Below are 25,334 nucleotides of genomic sequence, written 5' to 3' on the forward strand. Positions count from 1 at the left end.
AAACAAAATTTTGTATAGAGAACTAGGGATGTTCAATTGGAAAGATACCAATGAAAATTGTCATCTTTGTTTTCCCAACGAATCATACACAACATTTTTATTCAATCAAACAAGGAATATGCAATTGTATAGTTCAATCACACACATCCACAGTGGAAATATAGAAATTAAAAATAATTTTGCAACTGCTATTTCTGTTCTCCGGATAATAGGATCGTGTTAAGCTCATCCCAAATGGAGGTCATTCGGTAATGGAACCTAGATTTTCGGTACATATTCAAATCGTGTCTGCTAAGATGCTCACGAGAAAAACTCGTTATTAAAACTATCCTTCATCAGATATTAACAAAAACGGTTGTTCTATTTGAAGACTTACTAATCAGTTCGCAAGAATCAAATAATTTGATCATCATACGATTTCATTTCGTTTAAGTTTGAAATCTAATTATTACTGTGGGTTCCGAGCGCCATACCCTTTATCTAATTCCAATTGAATCATTCGGTGAGTTTTCCACTCCCTTTTCAGTTTTTACCCAAAATATGTATGTTATTGATTTATAATTTAAAATGAATACTGAAACACACCTAAACTAGGGCATAACCACAAAACATTTTATTTTGGCACACCTACATCACAATAAATGTAGGGGCACCATTCTCAACAAAACAGTCATCTCAAATCATTTCCATTTCGGACAGCCTTCAATCACGTTTCTTTCGTATGGGGAATATAATACACAACCTAACATGTATGTATATGCAAATGCCACCACATGACAGCAATAAACAACAGAACTTGTGAGTCATTCTAGCGCCCGCAGTGCGACGAAGAAATGTGTTTAGTTCGCAAAGTTATAAAAGACAATAGACAATTACTTTGTTTTTTTTTGCTACACAGTTATATTGCGTTTCTTTAGAATAGTGTGTTAGTGTGACGATAATTTATAGGTATTTTCCTCAGAAACCTCGATATTTTTTCGAATCGCTTATGTAGATGTTAACTATAATTATAATAATACTACAGAATTATAATATACTGCAGAAGAAATAAATTACTCAGTTCATTTGATAATTATAATTATCGTATGAATTGAGTAATTTGTCTCTTCTACAGTTCTATTAGGGTTCAATAAGGTTCAACGAGAGACGAAGCTGTGCGCATTTTTCCTACACGTACACTGACATGGTTTCTATTCTTACACATAGTGTCTTGAGTCTTAAGCTAAACAAAAACTTGTTGGCTAGTGTAAAGCCGGTACATAGTGGACAAAGCTATAATGAGCCTATTTTAAAACAGCCATATATCGGTAGACTAGCAGGATAAGAATAACTATTGTAAAATTAGATCAAATCACATTGGCTGTAAAAAATTCTAGTAGTGCTAAGTGTTTCGGTTGAGATAAGACGTTGTCGAGATCGATTATGTAAATCGTGTAAAATAGAAGTATCTCATTTATCGAATGAACTGCAGGTCTTCACTCTGCAAGAAAAATTCGAAATTCAAGCGGACTATGAATCTTTTTGTAGATTTCAGTTTGCGACGATTCAGTAAAACGAAGATACAGCTATTGCAAAAGCATGGTTTTATGCCAAAGCCGATCAAACTAATTCGTACAATACTGCCTGCACTGGATCGAACAAAATTCACGATCGAAATAACCGGTTAGGTATCCGACTTGTTTGTGATGATGAATGACGTAACTCCTGAACAGCAGTAACAGCAGAATTTGGTGTTCCAAGAAATGAAACCATCATGACGAAATTTTTTAGGGCTTTTGAATTTCCATGCGAAAACGATATTATCAAAATATCAATTTGTCATGAATGAGAGAAAAGAACAAGACATTCGACTACTTCATCAATCTTGGAATGCCTGTGATATGTGATAATTATGTTAACCCATTATAACCCAGGGTTTTCTAGAGTGAGCCAAATGAAGTGATAACTTTAATTTCATAAAAAATTATGGGAAACACAAAATTACCACCTAAAATGGTTTTGAAAATGAAAATATCTCATGTGAAAAATTTAGTAGGATCAAATAAAAACAAATTTTATGTTGTTTCACATATTTCTTTTTTTACAATTGTGGCAAAGTTTTGTCGCAAATGGGATTATTAGGACAATGCCTAACAATTAAATTCAATTTGATAAATTGCTTACGTTCCGGCTGCCATTTGCCCCAACTATACACGGTTCCAAAATATAAATAAAATGATAAAATTTGACAACTGTCTTGCTTCACAAATAAATACGAGGTAATGAAGCGGTTAGTTGTCGAGATTCTACAGAAAGTACGCATTAAACGAACTATCCATCGTATAAAATTTCATACGCTAGGTTATAATGCGTTAACTACAAAAGAGAAGGGTATGTTGCTGTTCTTTTCAGCTAGGCTATCACCGATAGGAATTCTGTCTGTAGTCAAAGCTATTTCAGATAAGTTGCTCTCGAGCCAATCGTCGATTACAAGCTCAGTTTATCCGAATGTGAAGCGCCCTCGCGAACTTGTCATCAAGGATTTGCTGGAAAGAAGACCCGCACTCATCCTTACTAGTGGAACTCGACTGATTGGAAATCTACCGAAAATATTTGAAACAGTAACAAAACTAGTGGTCAAATACTGGGTGTACCTATCCCATATTGCACCGAAGGTTTCAGAGGATGATATTGCTACCCTGGTTCACGAGTGTTTACCTGATTCCCAGACTGTTGCCAAGAACTTGGTAAAAAAAAGGACACTGATTTGAAAACACCAGCGTTTGTGTATATCCAAATCGGCGCCGATCTCACCTATAGCGACAAAGCTTTGAGCTCCTCTATCTGGCCGAAAGGGGTGTACTTCCGTGCATTTCATGATGGCCAGCATTCTCAGGAATTTTAGAGACCGAGTGCATCGAAGGTACCCCGAATCGAGACACCGTTATCGTCCCAGCGTTCGCCAGTCGCCCTGTGTCCGGGAGCGGTGAAGGGGTCTTCCAAATCAATGTAAGCGGCAAGTAAGAACCTGTTAATACAAGCACTGATCTGCACCTTGCTTCCAGTACACCGCGGCATTGTAACCTGTGAATATATTATCAGAACGTCGGCGATATGAACACAGGATCGATAATTGTTTGGTTGCAAGTTCGGATGAATGTTACGATATAATTACCCCCACAGAGACGTGACTAAGCGAAAGCACTCTCTCAGCGGAAGCACTTGGTGCAAACTATGACGTCTTCCGTACTGATTGTAGATCACGCAACTGTTACAAGACTACCGGCAGCAGGGTGCTTTATCAAGGTGCATCGTTGTTTGAAGGCAGATATCAAACTGTCATCTTTCCATGCTGGTATTACCAGTTTGCTTGACTGCTACAGCCCAAATCTGCTGAGCCAATTAAAAACGTGGTGAACGAGAACAGAATCCTCGATCTCTGCTTGTCGAGTAAATCCAATTATGCGTAACCGCAGCACCGTACCCCCTGGTGAGGATTGTTAGACACCATCCTCCCTTACATATTGTGCTTGAAGCGAATTGTGTGGAGTTTAATGTAATATTTCTGACACCGTCAGTTATAATTTTAGAAGAGTCGACTATTATAGCATTATTTACTTGCTGTCCAATATCCACTGGCTTCAATCTCGGTAGGCCCAGATGGTATACCAGTTTTTATACTTAATAAATGCTCTGTCGGTGTACTGGAACCACTTTTTCGTTTGCTTCGTTTGTCGCTCAGTACTCCTTCATGTTTCCAGTTTACAAAAAAGGAGACAAAAAAGAAGATGAAAACACCGGGGTATTACTACGCTAAGTTCAGTTCCTAAGCTGTTTGAAATTGTTGTGTTGGAACCTATCTTCAATCACTCCAAACAGTACATCACCTAGATCCCACATGAAATCATGCACATCTACGAATCTTCTGTTGTTCACGACCTATGTGACAGATGCAATTTCAGACGCAATTGCAGTTAAAAAGGCGCTAGACTTGGCTTTGATACCAATACAATGTATTCCGTTGGATGCATTCGTGTCTCAGTTATCGTGGTCTGGCTGTCAAGATAGGTGGTTGTGTATCCGAAGAGTTCTTCGCTTCATCTAGTATTCTGCAAGACAGCCTTCTCGGTCCTGACGATGCAGTTTTTCTTCAACGTCCACTGGTAGACTGCATATTGGTGCGAAATCAAGCGGAAATCCTAAAAAATGCACGATTATTACGTTCTCGAGGAAAAAACACCAATTCGATTCGAAAATCGTCTAGCAGAATCCATGATTGACAGAGCAAATTGTGTCAACGATCTCGGAGTTTTTCTCGATGGACAATTGACACCTAAGCAGCATATCAGCTATATCATCGCAAAAGCATCATGCTGCTTGGGGTTCATAATGAGAATATCCAAGAACTTATTTACTGCTTGAAATGTTTCTATTGCTCACTCGTTTGATAACACTGGCATATTGCTCAGTTGTGTAGAACCCTCACTACCTCAACAAATTGAGCCAGTACACCGCAGATTTGTTCGGTTTGCCCTCCGTCGATTACCAGCTTCCAAGGTACGAAAGTTGTGGACTGCTTATCGGCCTCAATACATTTCCTTCGATTACCTCTTCGCCGGACTAATCACGGAGCTAACGATGCCGTCAGTGGTTGGCAGCGGACTTTCAACAGTGTTTCATCCGAATATGACTTAGACATTTCACGTAGCAGAATACAAACTACCATTTTAACTATTTTAAGAAACTACCATCTTGACCATACTGTGCCTGTTGATATCAATTGTGAACAAATAATAGTAAACTTTTGCCCATTGATTTGTTGGTTGTAATGTATCGGACTGAAAATGCGGCGCAAAGCTTTAACATGGCACAATAATTAGCCAATTTCTGCGACACAATCTAACGAATGTAGCCAGAACTCTTGAAGACGGATGCAGTCGTGGATAATTCGAACTACGAGGTACAATTCCATATCATCATCATACACCAGTTTGCAGCCCACACCAAGCAGCAAAGTTGTATCGTTGAAGAATAAAATAAACAGTAGGGGTCCCATGTTGCTGCCTTGAGGGAATCCAGATTTGTTCACTCAAGTAAGAACAGGACCATTTAACGAAATTCCGTGATGCTTGGCACTATTTAAAATATCTCGGATGCCGTAGATAGGCTAGTTATGCCTTGGTAGTTTCATTTCGTATACATTTCGACGATCACCGCTCTTATAAAACAGGCAACATGAACGACTGTTTCCTAATCACCGAAAATTCCTTATTCAAACGATATGTTAAAAATGTTACACAAAGGTTCGACTAAAACAGCAATACAGCGACTATAAACGACAGCTGGAATGACAGTTGGTCCATATCAGAAGTAATTACAAATCTTTTCAAGTCCAGAGAGTTTTCAGGAACATCTACCGAAGCAGCTTTAACTTCCATGCCGGATTCAACAGAATTTTGTAGTTCGTTGATGAATTTAGGCCACCAACGTTCTGGTAGGGCACCTCGATGCTGTTGGAGGAGTTCCACTGGAGTGGCATCGACTGTACCGTAAAAGAACAGAGCGTGGCAATTTCTTCGTTTGGAGCTGGTCGGGAAGTTCTTTTATCACAGCCGCGAACAATTACGCCGGGGAATTCGAGGCATCACATAGCAACTACGTTGTGTTCCAGAAAACGTCGATCGAGGTTCTGCGACAGGTTGACTTCCGGTCGCAAGATGTGGGAGAAAAAAGCAAATTACTGGAAGCGAAGAAAAGGTCAATGTTTGTAGTACTCTGAGAAGATACTTGCCATTTGTGGTGCGTTAGGAAGACAGTTTCACCCATCCGGCACAAATAACTCGAACGACTGCTGAAAGCTTGCGGCACAGGCTCAGCTGTGGCGAGGGGCTTGAAGGATTTCGCATAGTGCGACAAATATGGACAAAATAGCCGCTATGCGGCTATTTTGTCCTAGTCAACATCAAACTTTGTTAAAATCACAACAACTCAATTGAGTTCTTGACGACCGGTCTCACAAACACTAATGCAGTTTTCTGGTTGAAAACAATCCCATTTACTTTTGCCGTCGACCTCATCGGTTCCGACAGCATGAAGTAACAAGTTACTTTACGCTTGTCCGGACATGCCGTAGACTCAGGTGATTCGCATTTCTAATGCCAAAAGACCCTGACTCCTACGGTAGCAGACAAAAGGTTAAGTCGCCGGTGAGCTCTAAGCTTGCATATATGATCCTTCCACGCTTTTCTAAACTTTCTCCCTTCAACACCTTGCTCTCCCTTGAGTACTATGGCTCTAAATATTGAAAAATATACTTCACCTTCCAGTCCCTTGCTAATTAAATGCCGTAAAAACTGTTGACAAATTTGCCGTCTTTGTTTATTATTTTCCACCAGCTTGTGATGCAGTATTTGTGTCATGTGGCATGTACGTACATGAGCCGTAGAAAAGTCTATGAAATAGCTTGGGCGACATGGGTTTAGAAGCGGCTAGGCCCATCATATGTTGACTACTGTCAGTGTATATCGGATGACAGGGATGACACCCGCCTGTGCGTTACGTTTCAGTAGGCACTCAACATCGATACTCCTTCACAATGGCTTTTTTTTTTGTTGTAGGGGTATTACCAATACCAATCGTTGCGAAGTTCTCGACAGTGTCGATGATAGGTCGGCTTGAATCAGCGGATTGCATGCTTTCTCTGAAAGTGGACGGGAACCGACGTTCATGCCGATTTGTATGCATTTTATCGATTGAATGCCGAAATGAAATAGTGTGGCCTCCCTAATAGATCCTTAGTCCTATTTTAGGAAACCCTAGTTACATTAAAAAGGAATGTTAGTAATGTCAGTCTTTACTAATTTGCCTTATGTTCCACAGGTAGCACATTTTAAGTTATACATCATTTTGCTTTCAATTTTTGAATGTCAGGATCAGTTCACACATCAGCGAAAGGGGTTGCAGGTAGCAAACTAATAATTGAATAAAAGATGTTTTCCACTCATGACAGAATATACAAGCGCAAAAAGCAAAGCCCGATGGTAATACATTCCACTATGGAACTTGACTGTCTGCTTCGACATACAGGACAATTATTAAGGATCCTTCCTGGATAGGAATCGAACATACTAGTGACTTATAAAATTAGCTCTAACCACCAGACCTGCAGAGCGAGTAAATTACATCGGAAGGATAGCGTACTATTCTGTAGAGTTTATACAGCACCATATAACGAGCATCATTCTTATGTTCGCGACATCATACACATAACGTACAATAGAGAGTTGTGTACACTCAGGTTTTTTTTTACGCGGGGGATACGAGCCGCGTAAATGAAAACCGCGTAAATGAAAACCGCGTAAATTTCAAAATCCGCGTAAATGAAAACCGCCTAAATTTCAAAATCCGCGTAAATGAAAACCGCGTACATTTCAAAATCCGCGTAAATGAAAACTGCGTAAATTTCAAAATCCGCGTAAATGAAAACCGCGTAAATTTCAAAATCCGCGTAAATGAAGACCACTTAAATTTAAGAATCCGCGATAAAGGGAACCTCATTGATGGATACCGCGTAAATTCCAAAATCCGCGTAAATGAAAACCGCGTAAATTTCAAAAATCGCGTAAATGAAAACCGCGTAAATTTCAAAAACCGCGTAAATGAAAACCGCGTAAATTTCAAAATCCGCGTAAAAAAAACCGCGTAAAAAAATACCGCGCAAAAAAAACCGCGTAAAAAAAAACTTGAGTGTACATCGTACAGGAACAGACGCTGCCTGTTGCAGCCGAGATTGCATCAGTTGCTATTGACGAGGTAGATAGAGGTGCTCTTTATCGTCATGCAACGTTGTACACGGTCGGCTGCACTTCATTAACGATAGCTAAGCATGGTGTTGCCGCTATCGTGGATGTGATTGATACTGATGCTAATGGACGGTTAACTATAACGCTACCGGTGTAGAGCCGGAAGTGCACACCTCTTGAGACTTGTCCCTCTCTTTTCCCTTTATCGATGGTACAATAATGGTTGGGTTTTTGTTTTGATACGCTTCAAGCTTCAATTCAGGCGACGCTGGAACAAGTAGGTCGCAATAGCAAATGAATAAACAGCTGTTTTATAATCTGTGCCAGAAAATGGGTCTGCTCGAAGCTAAACTAAGCCGCACTTCTGTAGGTCGAACTAGCCTGTTCACCTTTAGAGAAATTTGTATAAGGACAACTTGACATTTTGTATTCTCATTCAAAAAAAAAAAAATATTTGTAACGAGTCCAGGCCAGTCTATTCAATTAAGCTTGAGGAACAAATTCAAGGATAAAGTGTAATTTAAAAGCAAACCATGGCCTATATTGGAACCTTTGTGTACATCACACAAAGCAACAAAACTCATACAACACAGTAAATTATGTTGGTATAACGAAAACCACTTCATACAGGGATGTCGTAAAGGTCAATTCCCTGGTTGAATGTAGTGCTAAACGACGAAGAGAGAGAGGCACAGTCGACTGGCAGTATCTTCGACGAAGGTAATATGACTCAATCTGGATGAGATTCGCAAAGAAAACGGCATAGGCTCGGACCAACCAGAAATTACGCTATTTCACAGAGAAACTATTTTGTAGAATACTCAAAATAATTCCTAAAAAATAGGGAATAGCATAATGGAGCTATTGTCACCAATGAAAAATATGAAACACGGCGTAGTTCTTGAATAAACCCCAAGTTAACAAGTTTCCTTATATGAAGTTCAACAAGCCGCGGTGAATATTAAATACCGCGAATAAGCTATCTCGCGTCAGAACCTGTCCAAGCATGTTTTCTGATGCTATGAGCACAGTGTTAGTGTTGGTCATAAGCTTGAACTGTAAACGAATAAGCTTAACGATTTACAACACAAAAATGCATAAAAAACAACGAGATCACACGGATCACACATTTTTCTGATTTCAAAAATTGTCTTAACCCATGAGCTTTTTTTTATAAATAGTTCCTACATACAAAACTCCCCCGATTCTTCATTATCATTGGATTCGTTAGGTATGTACTTATCGTAACAAGTTACTGAAAAAACTGACTTACCCTCATTCTCCTCATCAATCTTCAACGCTTTCGATATGTACTCAAAAGCTCGCCGATGGTGATGTTTTTGCTTAGCCAGAAGCGGATCCCCCGGACCGACCTGACTCCCGCTGGCCGACCGGTGCACGGACATCTCCCGACCCTCGCTATTCACCAGAACGCCACTGCTTGAATACTGCAGCGGATGGGACTGCTGCTGTTGTGGATCGTACTGCTGCAATTGCGGCTGATACGGGAGATCAAGCAGCGGTTGACTTCGATGCTGATGTTGGTTCTGATCGTTTATCACGATTTCGAGGCCACAATCTTTCTTCACTGGTTTATAAACTACTTTGGTGGTGAAATTATAGATGTATCGAAAAACAATGAATAACTGATACAGCAGGGAACGCAGAATATTGAACACAAAAATAACTGGGAAGGAAATAAGATAAAGATTTTGTTTGTGCACGGTATCACATCGCTGTGTTGCAGTCGTACCGCCGTCTACTAGGGTCGCTCCGGAACTTCCTTCGCCTCCCTCGTTATCGCTGGCTTCGTGTTGTTTACTATTGGTGCGGGATTTTTTACTCGGCGATTTGCCAGCATTGCTCAGGGAGTATTTATTGCGAACCATCAGTCAGAAGCCGTTCCTGCAGACACAGTGCGATATTCACAGCTGCGTCGCACTGCTTCCCGTATATTCAGGACAAGCTATCTCCTTTGTAGAACTGTCAGCCACATAGAAGGAAATCCGATGCACAAGAGCTTTCGTTCTGAAGCACGCACCAACACAGATGGCTGATCCTCAACACCAGCAAAGGGAAACGACGGGGACGCAGGGATGAAACAAAAATTTACCCTGAAGACACCCTACCCTTTCTACTACGGAAATCAGCACATTATTTTCCTTCACTACAAATAGCACTATAGAAACAGTCTTTTGGAATTGCACAATTTTTTCTAAACGAGAAAAAGGAATCTGCCACTTAGAGATAACTACACTATCAATTTCAATGAATATTTTCGACACATTTCACAGGTTTACATCAAGGGAACAATCCAAGAAAAACTCAACGCACCTAGACAACGGAAAGTGATTTCGCCTAATCTACAAGAGCAGAAATCCTAACGAAAAACCGACGTAACGTACGCGACCGACTGTCTGATTACTAATGATGAACGAATACGAACGAACGGAACGAACCATCCGATCCGAATTTTTCAGTCGCACATCAAACAACCGTTTGTGCAAGAGAGAAAAACATATCTACTGATTATATTCTATTTCATTTACCCAAACGATGTTCCCGACCGTGCAGAAATCTACACGCTCTCTTTCTTTTAGGGAAAAAGAGTCGAAGCTACTTTCATGACGGAAATATTCCAGAGGAATTCCACTGACTTTTTCACAGTTGACTACAGTTTTATCTACACGCAACCATAAAACAACCTACAGAATAAGTTCTGTTAACTTATATTTGGGTACTTTTGAGCTGTGCGTCGCTTTCGCACTTATTGGTGTTGTCAAAAACAAAACGAGAGATTCGACTCAGTCGAGGTCTTCCGTGCAGTAAGGTACTTTTGAGTTGTTTGGGGTATGCTCAAAATTAGGTAAATTCAACTTAAATTTAAGTAAAATGAACTCAAAGTTAAGTTGATTTCGATTATGAATTGACCAAAGGGCCGAAGTCGCAATGATATCGACTCGAGAAAAATAGCTTTGAAAATACGCTTCAGAAAATTAAATCGTATATTAACAGTGTTTTCATACTGCGCTTTCAAATTTATTGAAATGCTTTAAAAATACTAGTTTTTGGAAGCATAACTAAAATGTTTTATACAGGTCGGACTCGATTATCCGGGGATTCGATTATCCGGGGATTCGATTATCCGTGATTCGATTATCCGGGGAAAATGATTCGATTATCCGGGTGTTTTGAAAAAATATCAAATTTCAACTATAATGTCTTATTATAGTGCTAATTCTATTATTGCAGTCAATAGAACATTTTTTCGGGTAATTCGGGGGTGTAGAATTAACCTCCTCTCAAATTTTAACCTACCTCAAAAATAGCTTATATACGAGTTATTCCGCGCAAATTAACCTAAACAAACCTAAACATGGAATCGACCTTCATGAATTGGTACCAGTTTTGAAGAAATTGTTCATTTAGAGCCAATATATAATAACCTAAATTGTTGTGCCCCTCAGTCCATAAGAACACTCTTAATTTTAACAAATTGCTAAAAAAATTATTTTTCTTCGGATTATATCTCTGGTACTGTTTGCATTAGAATCAATCAGCGAGATAATTTTTTGAAAGATTTGTTTAAGGAATCCAAAAAAAAAACAAAATAAAAGTTTTTAGCGCTAGTATTGCCAAATATGTAACTTTTTAATTTTATACTAAAAGTACATTTTTCTCGTAATACACATATCAGTTACTGCAGGCCACATAAAATAAGTTATACCTACATAGCTTAGTTGCTTTCTGACTATCTCTTGGGATCATGATGACATGCTTCTCAGGATTCTGTTTGGATACTTTCCAGGATTCTGATCGAAGTTTTCTTAGCATCCCAATGGAATCTATTTCAGATTTTTGATTGAATTTTTATCTGTATTTCTATGGTTTTTTCTCTTAATTTTGATGCAGGATTCTAGAGAAAAGCTTCTTAAATGTCTGATGGAATCCTTCTCAAGACAGAATTCCGCTGAAGATTATGATTTATTCCAGATAGTGATAGAATCATGGTTCTATTTTCATTGAAATCCGGTGTAAATATCCTGCTCTGAATTCCAGTGGACTTTGACACAATATTGCTCTTCTCCTATTATCCCCTTCAACAATTGATTCCCGCTCAGCATTCCAAAGGCATCTTTAACCCCCTCATGCCCTCTTGTTGGTAAACAACCAGGTTTCTAAATGACTATAACTTTTGGTTTACACAACGACAAGTAAGGCTAATAAAATCGACTAAGATCTTTCATTTGACCATTAAAAGCTATAAATATTATCAGTAGAACAGAAGTTATTACAATTAATCTAATCAGGTTCCGCTGAAGCAGTGCTGCCAGGGATAGTTTCTGTTAATGGTTAAAATGAAATTTTGGAATATTTTCTTAGCCTGGCAATATTGTTGAAATCTGCTAAAACTTTCTAATTTAGATTTCCCTCAATTACTTTTTTCACGCAATAGGACTAGATCGGAAGGTAAATATTGAGCAGCTTCTAGCACTGCAAAAGAAGCACCTCTCTTTATTAAATCAGGTTTTTCGTGTTTCTTGACGCCAACAGTTCTAAGGAAAAATAGTTTTGGGACCCTATACGCGGTAGAAAAACGTTGGTCTAGAAATGGTTAACGAGATTCTGACAAGAGACCCGGTAGTCACTGAAGGTGATTTCAATTCTTGGGTAGCTCAAGCAAAGATGGATGATAGGCTATGTAAAGAGGGTGCCAGCAGTACTTCTCGCTGAGGCGGCCGGGAACCCATCATCTACGTTTCCTGTAGTCCTTCGCTAGTGATAAGTATGATTGGGGAATTTGGGAAGACTACACGCGTAGTTATTACCTGAATTCCAGTACAACATTGGTCAACTAAATGATGCTACAAGGACAAGGACAAGGATCTTTTTGTGGGGGCGCAACACGCACTCGTCTATCTAGAATGAGGGTTAAAAGACATTTTAGCTGTAACACCACCACGTAAATTAAACTGGAGCCAAGAAACAGACGACCCCCAGTTTACTTACTAACTTTATTTTCTCTGGTGTTCGAGTAATCGAATCATTTACCTTGGAAAATCGAAGGTCCGTGTAATCGAGTTTGACCTGTATTGCAAAAGACACACCTTATTAAAAAGTTTATCTTATAATTCTTACACAAATAGCTATAAACAACTGATACATACCGTTAACTCGTTACCAATATGAATAATAAATGAAAACCAACTGAAAATATAAGTCACACCCTGAAAGTCTGAAAAATCGACTAGGGCCAAAATAGGTACATTTACATTTACCATAATAGGAAAATTTATCCTGACCATTTTATTTCCAATTTCTCCACGAATGAAGCTCAAATTCATAAAATAACGCAAAAAAAGTTTGATTCGATTATCCGGGTGATTCGATTATCCGGGGTGAGTTTTTTTTGAAATCCCCGGATAATCGAGTCCGACCTGTATAATAAAATTTTCGTTGATAAAATTGCAAAAAAAAAAATTCGCCGAGGGTTGTTATGAAATGTTAATTAGGGCATTTTCGAGCCGCCCTTTTGTTTTGACTACTTTCAATTTCGCCCTGCAGTGTCGCCAGAAAACAAAAACCAAATGTGGTTTGTTATTCTCCCGGGGCGTAACTACATTCATGCAAAAATACTAGCGATATTCATTGTTTTTCCTTATGTTTTTCGCCACAAGGAATCGGTAAGGATTTCATCAGATTACCTTATGAGTTTTGAATCGAACCTACCTCATATATTTTTTCATAAAGTTGCCTTATGAAAATTGACAATGAACTTAATCAATTTCGATTCGTCAGCTATATGAAATTCGTTACTCATTCCTATGAAACAAATTATGCTTCTTAAGTTTTTTATTTGACATTTTTTATAAATTTCATTCAAAATTTTTACTTTTTAACGACATTCAATTAGCTAGAGATTACTGAGTAGGGAAAGTTATGAAAATCTAGAGCCATAGTACTCAAGTGAGAGCAAGGATGTTGAATATACAGATCGGAAAACTAGAAGTGGCAGGGTAATTAGAAACAGGTTTACAATCTTACGGACTAATCTTTTGTCTTTTGCTAGCAGAAGTAGATCTTACGCAGCATTACAACGAATCGCTGAAGTCTACCAACATGTCTCCCGGAAAAGACAGACATCCCGACAAACATATACTTACGGCCTAAAAGCCAACTGTCAAAATCCACTTTTAATGGAAATTCCGGACAAACCGTTACTAGCTGAACACAGCTCACAACAGTTTATGAAAGAGAAAACTTTTCTCTTTCGTTTACTACCAACATCTGTGATTGGCATGTAACGGTTTGTTCGGAATTTCCATTCAAAGTGGATTATGACAGTTGGCTTTTAGGCTGTAATCATATGTTTGTCGAGACTTGTCCCTCTTTATCATGACAACCTCTGGTACCGAGAGATTGAGTCAAAAGTACTTAATTTTAGGTAGTTTTTCGTTTGCGTGTGGGTAAGATCGACTGTGGCACTACAATTGTCAAAAATGTTAGCAGATTTTGTTCCAATACTTCTTCTTGCCACTCGCATTCAATCGGGTACAGTCCAATCCACGATTTCAACTTCCCGGCCGTTTTGACGTTTGCTGCGGGTGGAATGACAGCTGTTGTTTTTGCTTGTTGGGCACATTTTGCACTGCAACCAACGTTTTGTTCGATTGTTTACATTTGGTTAATACGATTTGTAGTAATTCTTCGTAATTTAATAAAATTTTGTAATCTTATTAAATGCGACAATCTGCTAGTTTGCACTGAATATCAAGTCAACGAAGAGTAACTTTGGTTAGAGTTTTTATTTAGAGCATTTTGTTATTTGTGGGTGAAATCAATATTACGGTTCTTGGTACCTCTTTGTCCTCCGATGTGTAAAATCTAACAATAGCTAACCAGAAGTTTATTTATCGATTGATACATCATGGTACATCAATAAAACAAAAGTTATTAGAAACATTGATCCATGCTATGTTGTATTTCGACTATGCGAGCTATCAACATCCGTGACGACTGACTTGTTGTTGACTTTTTAACGAACTTTCGTCGTATACTGGCAATATAATAAAAAAACCGTAGTTTGGATAGCTACAATAAAAATTAAACTGGTTTGAACATACAGTCGAAGACATGATAGTAGAGGAAAATAGGTGGTTGTGAGAAAAGTAAGTTTAACCAATAAAATAGTTTCACTTGCTAGTTCTATAGTTATAGAAAACATTCGAAAATTCTTTGTTCAAGCGATCTATTCAATGCGGATGAACGAGAAAATGTCCCGACCTCACACTGCCATGGTGTTGCTTGCTCCCATTTGAATGCCATAATCTGCTCCTTAGCAAATTTGCATGCACAGTCGACGGACAGACGGATTTGAAAAAAAAAATAGTTATAAATATTACTTATCGTTCAATGGGTTCAAAGTTCAATGGCACCCGGTGATCGGAATCCTGAGTGGGTCCTGTATGGTTTTCAGCTACATTGCAACAATCTAAACCTTACGGGTTAAAATGATTTGACTTGATGCGAGACTGAACATTTTGGAAGATAGTGTCTCCGGAAATCTGTGTCCAGTAAGTCAAGGTTTTCTGGATAGTGAAAAGAGAACCTCTGAATTGCCCTTCCAGCTGGCAATAAACATTTTATGTACTTTCTTGAGGATTTATCCCAGTTTCAAAGTTGATTGTTGCATTTGAGCTGGATGCCATACTGCATCGATTTAGGATTCCGAATCAAATTCCGAATGGTTTGATCTGGAGCTTCATAGTATTTCCCAGTAATTTATACCGAAAAATGAAGCTGGTTCTAAATAGTATTCCGACACTAGGGACACTGGAGCCGGAGTGCGAGTTAGAAACAGGTAGGATTCCGGCTAAACTTTACTGGGTTGTTATCGAAACGCACTTGCTACACTTATGGGATTTTCGATTGATTGACACTGGTGTAATGGAGTGCACTGGTTTTGCACCATTTTTGCACTTTCTAGCAGAAGTGTAGAAAACTGAGTATGTTCCATTGACACTTCTGCTAGAAAGTGCAAAACCAGTGCACTCCACTACACCGGTTCACATCAACCAAAAATCCCATTAAAAGTCTTCGACGCTTTATTGCGATGGCAATGTTCAAGGAATAAAAAAATACCTAAAATACAAGCCAAACATACAATCAAATCAACGGCATTAATTCCATTTCCAAGAGTCGACTTGAATTGTTCCTTTAAGAGAAGTAAATTTGAATTTCAGAACACCAATTATTCATGTGAACTCTAAGCGACGTGATTCATTTACCTCTATCAATATTTAACTGATTTAATTTAGTCCCTTTATTAAGGAAGTAGTTTCTTTAGATGTGATTATATTGGGGATATCAAATCCTTCGTCAGCAAGAACTATATCAGCTGCATTCGATAATATCGAGAAATTCGGACTTTTTTGATGGTGAACTGATCAGAGCATCGTCCCGTATAAGCAACAGATAAACACAAGCATTCCATTTGCTGCCGGGCCGATTAGAAATTTTGTAGTTTGCATAAGTTTGTAAGCGCTTTGATGATCTTTGGCTTTAGGATTCGACCGTCTCTCTGTACTAATTTCGAAAATGCCAATAATAAATAACTTTCTATCCCCATACTGTTATTTGAACGATCGAGGCGTATGCTTATCGATTGTATCTTTTGATACGATTTCGATTGCATACTTTAAGCACTCGTACATTGCGAGTACTGTTGGGTAAAAATACTTCGAAATTGTTGTAGCACACACGGAGTAATAATAATAATCAAATGAAACGTTACTTAGAAGATTTTGCAATATCATTACGAAGACTTCATTCTTTGTCATTACACAGTAAGGTTTGGCTACTTTCTACAAAATTGTAAATACGTTGAATATTTGCTAATACCAGTCATTTTTCAGCCAATAAACCGTCGTTTTAATTATCGTAGTATCGTTTCTAGAAAGTCAGCATGTTGTTGCAACCGTGCCAATTGCAAACGATGTCGTTGTTTTAATAATCGACACTCGCGATTTTCATCGGAATGGACTCGGAATGATCCGTTTTTGAATTCTCTACATTTGGTGTTTCATCTGAAATGAAAACAAATCTTGTTAAACATACTCAGATTCTTGCCAGAAAATAATTACTCAAAAATAGTGACTAAATAAACTAAGGTCCGATTTCTTTACCCACGCATTATTTTTAAAAGTTCAGTGTGGATGAAGAAATTCGCACTAAATCAGTTACTTTTCATATTTCCACTGTAAGGATAAACTAGAAATTTTCATACAGGTACCACTATTTACATGAAGAAGAAAAGCGCTCGGATGCAGTTGACCGCATTGGGAATCTGTCTAAACAAATTTTTTGATAATATGGTGGAGAGTTGCGATTTTCATGCATCACGATGTACCTTTTTTCTAGTTCGATGATTTTTTCAGATCTTCGAAAAAGCCCCTAGCAGAATAATAATGTGTACTGCTCTTAGAGCTGGCATGTATTGCATTATCATGAAATCCGCTTTTTTCTATCGCTACAATCTTTTACACGAAGATTGTACATTTTCATGTTTTCAGGGACATTGTTGCTCTCAGAATCTAAACAGCTTATGTGAGAGTACCCAATCGATGTGTATCACAGTTCCGCTGCTTTACCTACAGCAGGAATTGACACAAACGAACTTCCAACGTCTTTTCAGTCGACTTACAGTTACCTACTACACAGTCATGAGTCTTTTTAAATAAAAATCACAACTATCCAAATACAGTTTGGTAAACAAAAACAGTGATTGTCAATTTTCAAACAAAAATAAACACAACACAAGAAGAAAAACATCGAACACAGTTCCACCCGCAGCTACTGTCAAAGTTAAAACTGATGACGTCATCGTGGATTAGACTACTGGAACATACCTCATAAACACATGGTGTTTGTTGATAGTGCTTTAATGATAATAGATTAGCGGTTTTTGTTCTGCTATCACCAAATTAATTCTACTATTTTTATATTCTAAATATTTTTGTTCATAATATCGGTCCCGCCTAAGCAACTTTCCTTGTCTTTATGCTAAGTGTAAACTGACTGGACATCGTACTCAATAAAATTTGGAAATCACAATAATATTGTAAACAATGTCAGAAAACGAACCCTCTACAAGTGATTGTGATGATGTGAATGGCTCTAGTTTAGAATCTGATTCGTCGATCTCTGTAGAACAAAAATCAGATAGTAGTGACAACGAGCAGGTGAATACAGATCACCTAGCGAATTATAAAAGAAGTTTAGTTACCAGTTTTGATACATTTTTTCCAGCTTAAACTGGCAGATGATGATTTCCGGAAGATGCCGTTCGAGGAGCTTTTGCAACTGAAACGTCGACTAGGCTCCAAAGTATACAACGAGGCTGTTTTTGGCAAAACCAATAGCAGAGAAGCTGAACCATCTCCAAAATTATCAAAGAAAAAGCGTGCAGCGCTTGAAAAGGATAGCGATTCTGATGGACCACCGGAAGAATTGAATGCAAAACGAAAAGTTCCAATGCTGGGAATGGAGAAACGACATCAAAAGGCAGCACAGTCACGTTCCAAAGATCCGCGATTTGATGCTAATCAAGGTTATTTCAGTGGACGGAAGTTCCGCGAACAGTACGGTTTTATTAACGAGCTTAGGTCCGAAGAATTGGCAAGCTTGCAGGCGCAACTAGAAGAATCAGTCGATCCGATAGAAATCGATCGATTGAAGTTTGCCATTCGAAGAACAGAGAACCAAGTTCGAGAGTTCAACAAACAGAAGGAACAGGATAAAAAACGCCAACTTGAACGACAGGAAACCCGTAAGGCTATAGAAGAAGGAAAACGACCGTTTTACGAGAAGAAAAGCACTAAAAAAGCTCGTGAGTTGGTTGAGAAATACGATCAGCTTAGAGAAACTGGAAAACTTGGCAAACACATTGATAAACGCAGGAAAAAGAATACCGCGAAAGATCGGAAAAAGCTGGATTTTTCAACTTAGACTTCTACGTACAAATAAAGTGCTAAAGCGTTCAAAAATTTTTTCGCTAAGACTGTTTTCAAACTAACTCTTTTTAACAGTGAAACTACTCAGTATTTAACCCATTCGCAGCATTTTGGCTTCACGTTTCTCTTGCAACTCCCTTCTTTGTTCATCTACGATTAGCTTTCGTTCTTCGAGAAACTGCTGATATTCCGTGGAGTCAAGCTCGTTTACAACTTCGATTCCACATGTCCGCGCTACTCCGATCAGTGCATTACACATTTGCTGTAGTGTGAGCAGTGCATTCGGAGGATCGTTTAGCTTGATTTGGGCGATTTCGTACAGGTGTTTGCGTGTGATTTTCCCAGCTATTTCTCTGCCCGGCATCATTGCTGCTCGCTGAATTCCTGCCGCTTGTTTGAGCAGAAAGGTGGCTGGAGGTGCATGAATAGTCAACTCATAGGAACGGTCAGATGTAACCGCTACCCGACAGGGCAGCGGGATCCCTTCCTTATAGTCTTTTGTACGCTCGTTGAAGTCCTTGCAGAACACGGCTATGTTGATTCCTCGTTGACCCAGCATGGGTCCCAACGGTGGACCGGCTACGGCCATACCGGCCGGGATGTTGGTTCGAAGTTTGCTGCTATGGTCGATTTTGTCAATGGACTTTTTGAGTGTTCTCAATCGACCTGCTGCTTTCGACATGGTGTCCTAAAATAACTGAGATCTCAAATTTGTTTTTGTATTAACTAGATGTAGACATGATTAAATAAATTACCGGTTCTATAAACAGAGGAGTTTTTATAATTATTAATTGTGTAACATGCACTATTTTGGTTTCACGCACTTTTATAACACCCGTACCGATTTCTTGAAGGTTTTTTAAATTGTCAAAATAATCGATGAACAAACTCTCATTCTCATGGTGAAATGCACAGGGAGCGTTGAAAAACGACGAATAGGCAGAACTGCAAAACATCCAGGAGGGTGTCACTCCTGTCATCCTCTATGGAGATATACAGACTTTGACAGTAGTCAACATATGTGGGCCTAGCTGCATCTAGGCCCATGTCGCCTGTGCAATAGCATTGGGTTGTTTTGATTTGAACAAAGGCAGATGTTGGCTAGGACAAAATGGCTGCCTAGCAGGGGGCTGAAAATATCATTTTATGTAATTGAGTTCTACAAGATGACGACACGAATGAACTCATAGTGAATAAAGTTCATGTTTGACAATTCTCGGTGGTTTGTTTACCTTGTCAGTTGCGTGAGTGCGAGTGCAACGGGTGCTCATCTATTACATTCGAACTCACGTAACTTTCATGTAAACAAACCACCGAGAATTGTCAAACGAAGTTCATCCGGCTCTTTTTGTGGGGTTACGTCGGTTGGTGTAAAACCTAATAATAGAACAGAGCTGCCAGATGATTTTGGTGAAAATCTGTTTTTTGTGAATTCTAGAGAAAATTTTCAATAGGACGTAAGTAACATTGAGAGCCTCTCTTTGTTTACTTTCTCTTTCGTTTATTACGACGTCAATACAACACTTTGCACTAATTTTCCAGCACATATCGAAAGCTGGCGGTTTTTATTAGAATATTATGCAAAGAGTAGAGTAGTAAATGTTGAAATGGCCGAGTAATGAACAGAAGAGAAAGACCCCAAAGAGAATCTCTCATTGTTACTTACGTCCTATTGAAAATTTTCTCTAGAATTATATTTTGTAAATTTTATTACGGCCAATTTCTTCATTTGAATGAAAACCGGTTTTAGTTGAAAACCGGTTTTCGGTTTCGGATTTAAGAAAAGATTCGCAATATTCTAGAGGAATGTTTTCATAGTACTGCAGCACAAAGGTATGTTCTCATTTTGGAATGAACTATTCTGCACGTGGAATTTTCCCAAAATGGAAAAATGTGCATAGATCATCAAATTTTGTTCTTGTATCAACAAACGATAGTTGTCATGGATACGATGCTTTAATAGGCGTCGGTTGCTCGAGCATCAGACTGCCAATTTGACAGAATCACCGACGGGTCACATTTGAATGGTACATACAATAGTCACACAACTTTCTTCTAAGTGGTTCTGAAAGATATACTAGGCGGTTAAAGTTGCTCCTGGCCTCTAAGAGATGGCGCCACCAATCTGAACACTCATTACTTTTGGCAACTACGAACCGACCACTCCCAAGCAACCATAAGTTCATGTAATCGAGCTGCATAAGCTTCTCGTTTTAAGTAATTTTGCGATGCGTTTCACTTTCCAATAGCGGCTTAAACAGCGTTCATGTTCCATTAAAGCTTAAGCAGATTTAAAATTCGATAAGAACTTTATATCAACTTTATAGTGTGCTTTTCAAGTAATATCCCAGTTTCTGTTTGCTTGAACTATTTATTGGGCAGAAAGAGTGCAAAAGAAATAAAAAAGGCTCGATAAATATTATTGTGAATTTGCTGTCGTATTCAACCTAAAATTGGGTTGCAAAGAGTCCGAACCGACACAAAAGATAAACATACCGAAGGATTTGCAAAAAAATCGTTTTCTTTTAATTTTGCATTGGTAGACCTCCTAAAGAGAAATTTATACCAAATAATTAAAAAGGAGTTATAAAACTACACTACTACTAAAAACTTGAGCTCCCACTACTCAATTTCAAAAATTGGGCCAAACTGTCAAGAGATGAGTATCGATTTGAAGTTGAGCAAAGTGAAATTGATTCTGATGGCCGAGTTTTTATCAGTATATGTGCGGAAATTGTGGCAGAGAATTCGTTCAAATGCAACAACCGATTCTGACAGAAGCGGTTAAACTAACCTATAGACTTTTCTACGGCTCATGTACGTACATATCACATGACACAAATACTACATCACTAGCTGGATGAAAATAATAAACAAAGACGGCGAAAACAAATGGGATTGTTTTCAACAAGGAAACTGTTCGTGAGACCGGCCGACAAGAACTCAATGCTAGAATCCAACCAGGAATGTACCGCCAGGATTTCTGTACGCTTCCTGCCACAACTTTGTCAGATGTTGTGCTCGATTCGTGCTAAAATTGTACCAAATAGGAATTGTCAGGATCTTTGCACGGTTTATTTCCGAGCAGAAATCTGACAGTGTTGCTAAACCAAGACTGGCAGAAATCTGACAGAACGGTCTCTGCCAGAAAATTTGGTGACTGGGCAGTTTATATGTGTGATCAGTTGACCTAATGATATACTAAATTCATACAGAGTTGCCAGCTTCTAGCGCTTGTATGCTTTGAAAAGTCTAATGCACACATTTGCCCCACGCGCATTGTGTACGTGCTAAAAAAGGATCCCTAATAAACATCTTATGATCCAAGAGCCAAACGACCTGTTCAAGGTATATTCCAAGCAATATGTGGAATCGTTGGACTATATGGGTTAACGTTCGTGTATAATTTTTTTATTAGGGATACTTTAACAGTTTCGGTTATGGTTATGAAAAAGAAATAAAAAATATCCCGATTGGGTCAATATTCCCATTTTGTCAGCCTGATCAGGATGACTCGCGAAAGGCTTTGTAACCCATGGTGGGACAAAAAGTGTTCAGATATGTATGCGAAGAAGGCCGCCGCGTATAAGATCTTCCGGGACGACGTTTTACCCGCTAATTATCGACAATACGTGACGTTAGACACAAGAATCGAAAGTTTGATGAAAGCTAAGAAACGGAGTTACTGGCGCCGGTTCGTTGCCGGACTAACGAGAGAAATATCGATGAGAAGTTTTTGGGACACGGCCTGGCGTACGCGAAACAGAAACAAAGCTTTGCAAAATATGCGAATGAAATCTAATGTTAGAAGATACCTATCTTTCACAAAATATTTGTTAGAATATTTATTCTTGTGACTTCGATCATTCAGGTTGGATCTAGATTCTCGTCACAGTAATTCTCGAATGAATAATACAACCAGATAAGTATTATTCCTGACCTATTTTGCCAACTATGGAAAAAAAATCACAGGGTTGATTCCCGTTTGTTAATTACGACATCAAATCGAACCCTTGCGTATGTACGAAACTACCTTGCAAAATTTGTGTAATTGACGAAAAGAACAACAATTAGCAGCCATATCGTTATCGTGTGGAGGCGACCGGTAAAACTGAATACTAATTATTATTTACATAAGGCAATAAAATTCATTGCAAACGAGTGAATCCGGTTCTGTTAGTTATAGGTTATAATTTGTGATAGGAAGCGTTCAGGGTTCAAAAAAGAATGCAATTTGACGAATAATTCTTTTACCGCTACCCAGAGGTGCAGTTTATAATTTTAAATTAATGGACACACTTCACGGGTGGTGATTTCAAAGCGCAACGTGATAAAAATATCCGGTTTTTGCGTCACTTTTATTCCGATCAGCCCAATTTGTCTGATATCCTTCTAGTATTCCGTGCCCGCACCAAATACAAATGTTTTGTATTTGGTGCGACGATACCTTATTATATTAATGAACTCCTAAATTGATGTTGAAACAAAAATAGACAGTTCACACAAACGAAACAAATTGTATCATAAACCATATAGACTGTTCGACAGCTTTGGTGGAATTGACGATTACGTGGAAGTTTAATAAATTTATACGATCCCAAGCGCAACTGTCAATTGTTATGTGATTTCGCTTGAGGCAAAATTGAGCCCGCTACTAACCATGCCGTCATAATGTATGATCTGTCAACGGTTGGGTTTCGGGATGCAGTCAAAACGGCACACTACTACTGCTTCCGTATTTTTGAAATAATTAATTCGAGTGTGGATCAGTTGTGTTTTTATTTCTCTTCCGGTTACCTGTATCTATGTGTAATCGATAATTCATGACACTTAAATGAACTTCCGCCGAGCATTGCATTTGTAATAAAATAATTGCGATTTTACATTCCCTATATCGTTGATCAAACATTAGTGACTGGTTTCAGACACGTGCTTTCACACTTGCGGTTCGTCTTTTCTGTTCTACCGGGCAGGGCAGTGAAGCGTGAATGAGAATGTGCCGTACGAGCGTCGTCCGGCCGGCTACCAGTTACTGCAATGTGCCCTTTGATTGGTTACGGTGAACGTTCTCCGGGAGCAATTGATCGAACTACGTCAAAGAAGGAAATATAGCAAATTGATTTTGAGCTTGTCGCGTACAGATTGATTGAGATAGAAAGGTGTCAGAATGTTTAGTTCATTTCATGTGATGTGGGAAGCGTGTGCTTTAATTATGTTTATGTCACAGACTGGTGAGTAAGTGGACTGGTAGTAATTAATTACAATTGGATCGTTCTATTATATTGAAATGAATCTATTATCGTTAATTTCTAATTGGCGTGGTTCCGTTTCCTGATTGCTAACAAGTTAATAATAAGGAAGAACAAGAATGAGACTATTGACTTTAGAGAGCAGCAAGGCATTACGTCCGATTTTTTTGGATTCTCCTAAATTCAGAGATAACACGCAACTTACGTGTTTGGTTGAAACAACTACAGATATTCTGATTTTTTAGTGATGAGAACGAAAGTGAATCGAGACTCGAGACAGTTCCGCCTGGGAAGAATGCTACTGTATCTTTCGGAATTCTTTGCGGTGAATCCGGTGATCCGTCACTATCATCATCATCGCTAGGGAGGTCAGTCATTCGGGTGAGATCATCCACCTTTCCTCCCAGCAGCAGCTGTGTGCAGTTTTGTGACATTATTTTGTTTACTTTCAAGTTTCCTTTGTTACGAAAATCCGAAAATTATTGGTAGAGACAAAAGCCGCCCTGTCATCAAGAGTCTGCCGAGCAGGTAAGATTGGACCACAACCAGAGGTAAACTCATATGTAAAATCATTAATGTGCGTTAGAAACCGCTATTCTCGAGAAAATTTAATATTCCATTTCACTAAGTGCAAAAGCTAGAAATCGCTCCGTTAAAGCTTCCAATGAAGCAAGCAATCAATTTCAGCTACCACTTCGTTGATTATTTACTGCATACCCGAGCAAATACTCATGGGTTCAAACACCACACAGCCCCTTGAAAATACCATGAACATGGTCCGTGCCCACTTTCACAACCATTAAAACCCCATAAAAAATAACCCATAAATATACCAACGTATGGTTTTTCTATGGGATATACCGGACCATGACGATAGTGTTTTCGTGGCCTGAACCCATTTCAAACACCCATGCCCAACCCCATGAGTATGGGGGTATTATAGACTTTACGTTTGCTCGGGTAAACAGTATAGTTATTGTTTATTGCTTTGAAAGTTGGAGTCACTTCGCTATCACACTTTCTTCACGGATGCGAAATGAAATGATATTAAATCGACACAAAAATTAACTTTTCCGATAAAATAGTTTATAAAAACCGCGAAACTGGCAGCCATGCTAACCTATCAGATAGTAAAAGTAAGAAGAAGTCTGTTTTTTGACACTTTTTAATGTCAAAGCATGCTATTTCATATGGCAGCAACCACAGAGACATCCATGATCGAATAAAAATATTTGAAAAACTTGTGTAAACATTTGAATTAATATACGATAAACACTAGCGCCGCCACACCA

The 25,334-nt window shown here is 38.7% G+C and overlaps 3 protein-coding genes across 6 annotated transcripts in view; 1 reads left to right on the forward strand and 2 right to left on the reverse strand.

Annotated features, from left to right (window-relative positions):
* Window positions 1–10,219, reverse strand: part of LOC131677085 (spastin) — a 49,631-nt gene extending 39,412 nt beyond the window's left edge. For 2 of the 3 annotated variants that reach the window (XM_058956664.1, XM_058956662.1), the window contains exon 1: window positions 9,055–10,219. In XM_058956664.1, the coding sequence (XP_058812647.1) occupies window positions 9,055–9,670 (616 nt within the window). In that variant the 5' untranslated portion in view covers window positions 9,671–10,219. The remainder of the gene's footprint in view (window positions 1–9,054) is intronic. The other variant, XM_058956663.1, reaches the window with a different exon arrangement.
* A 7,455-nt stretch (window positions 10,220–17,674) lies between these two features.
* LOC131677088 (ribosomal RNA processing protein 36 homolog) lies at window positions 17,675–18,838 on the forward strand. Its single transcript, XM_058956669.1, has 2 exons — window positions 17,675–18,022; window positions 18,090–18,838. Exons 1-2 carry the CDS (start codon window positions 17,909–17,911, stop codon window positions 18,786–18,788), a joined length of 813 nt encoding a protein of 270 aa, XP_058812652.1. The 5' UTR covers window positions 17,675–17,908; the 3' UTR covers window positions 18,789–18,838.
* LOC131677087 (large ribosomal subunit protein uL11m) lies at window positions 18,617–19,695 on the reverse strand. 2 transcript variants are annotated; one of them, XM_058956667.1, is made up of 2 exons: window positions 19,549–19,695; window positions 18,617–19,481 (listed from the first exon to the last, which is right to left on the reverse strand). In XM_058956667.1, the coding sequence occupies exon 2, from the start codon at window positions 19,473–19,475 to the stop codon at window positions 18,885–18,887; it is 591 nt and encodes a 196-aa protein (XP_058812650.1). In that variant the 5' UTR covers window positions 19,476–19,481; window positions 19,549–19,695; the 3' UTR covers window positions 18,617–18,884. The 2 variants fall into 2 exon arrangements, with proteins under 2 accessions (XP_058812650.1, XP_058812651.1); XM_058956668.1 differs by having other exon boundaries at window positions 18,617–19,490; window positions 19,549–19,685.
* Between the last annotated feature and the right edge of the window lie 5,639 nt (window positions 19,696–25,334).

This window comes from Topomyia yanbarensis, chromosome 1 (genome assembly GCF_030247195.1).
Source record: "Topomyia yanbarensis strain Yona2022 chromosome 1, ASM3024719v1, whole genome shotgun sequence".
Lineage (NCBI taxonomy): Eukaryota > Metazoa > Arthropoda > Insecta > Diptera > Culicidae > Topomyia > Topomyia yanbarensis.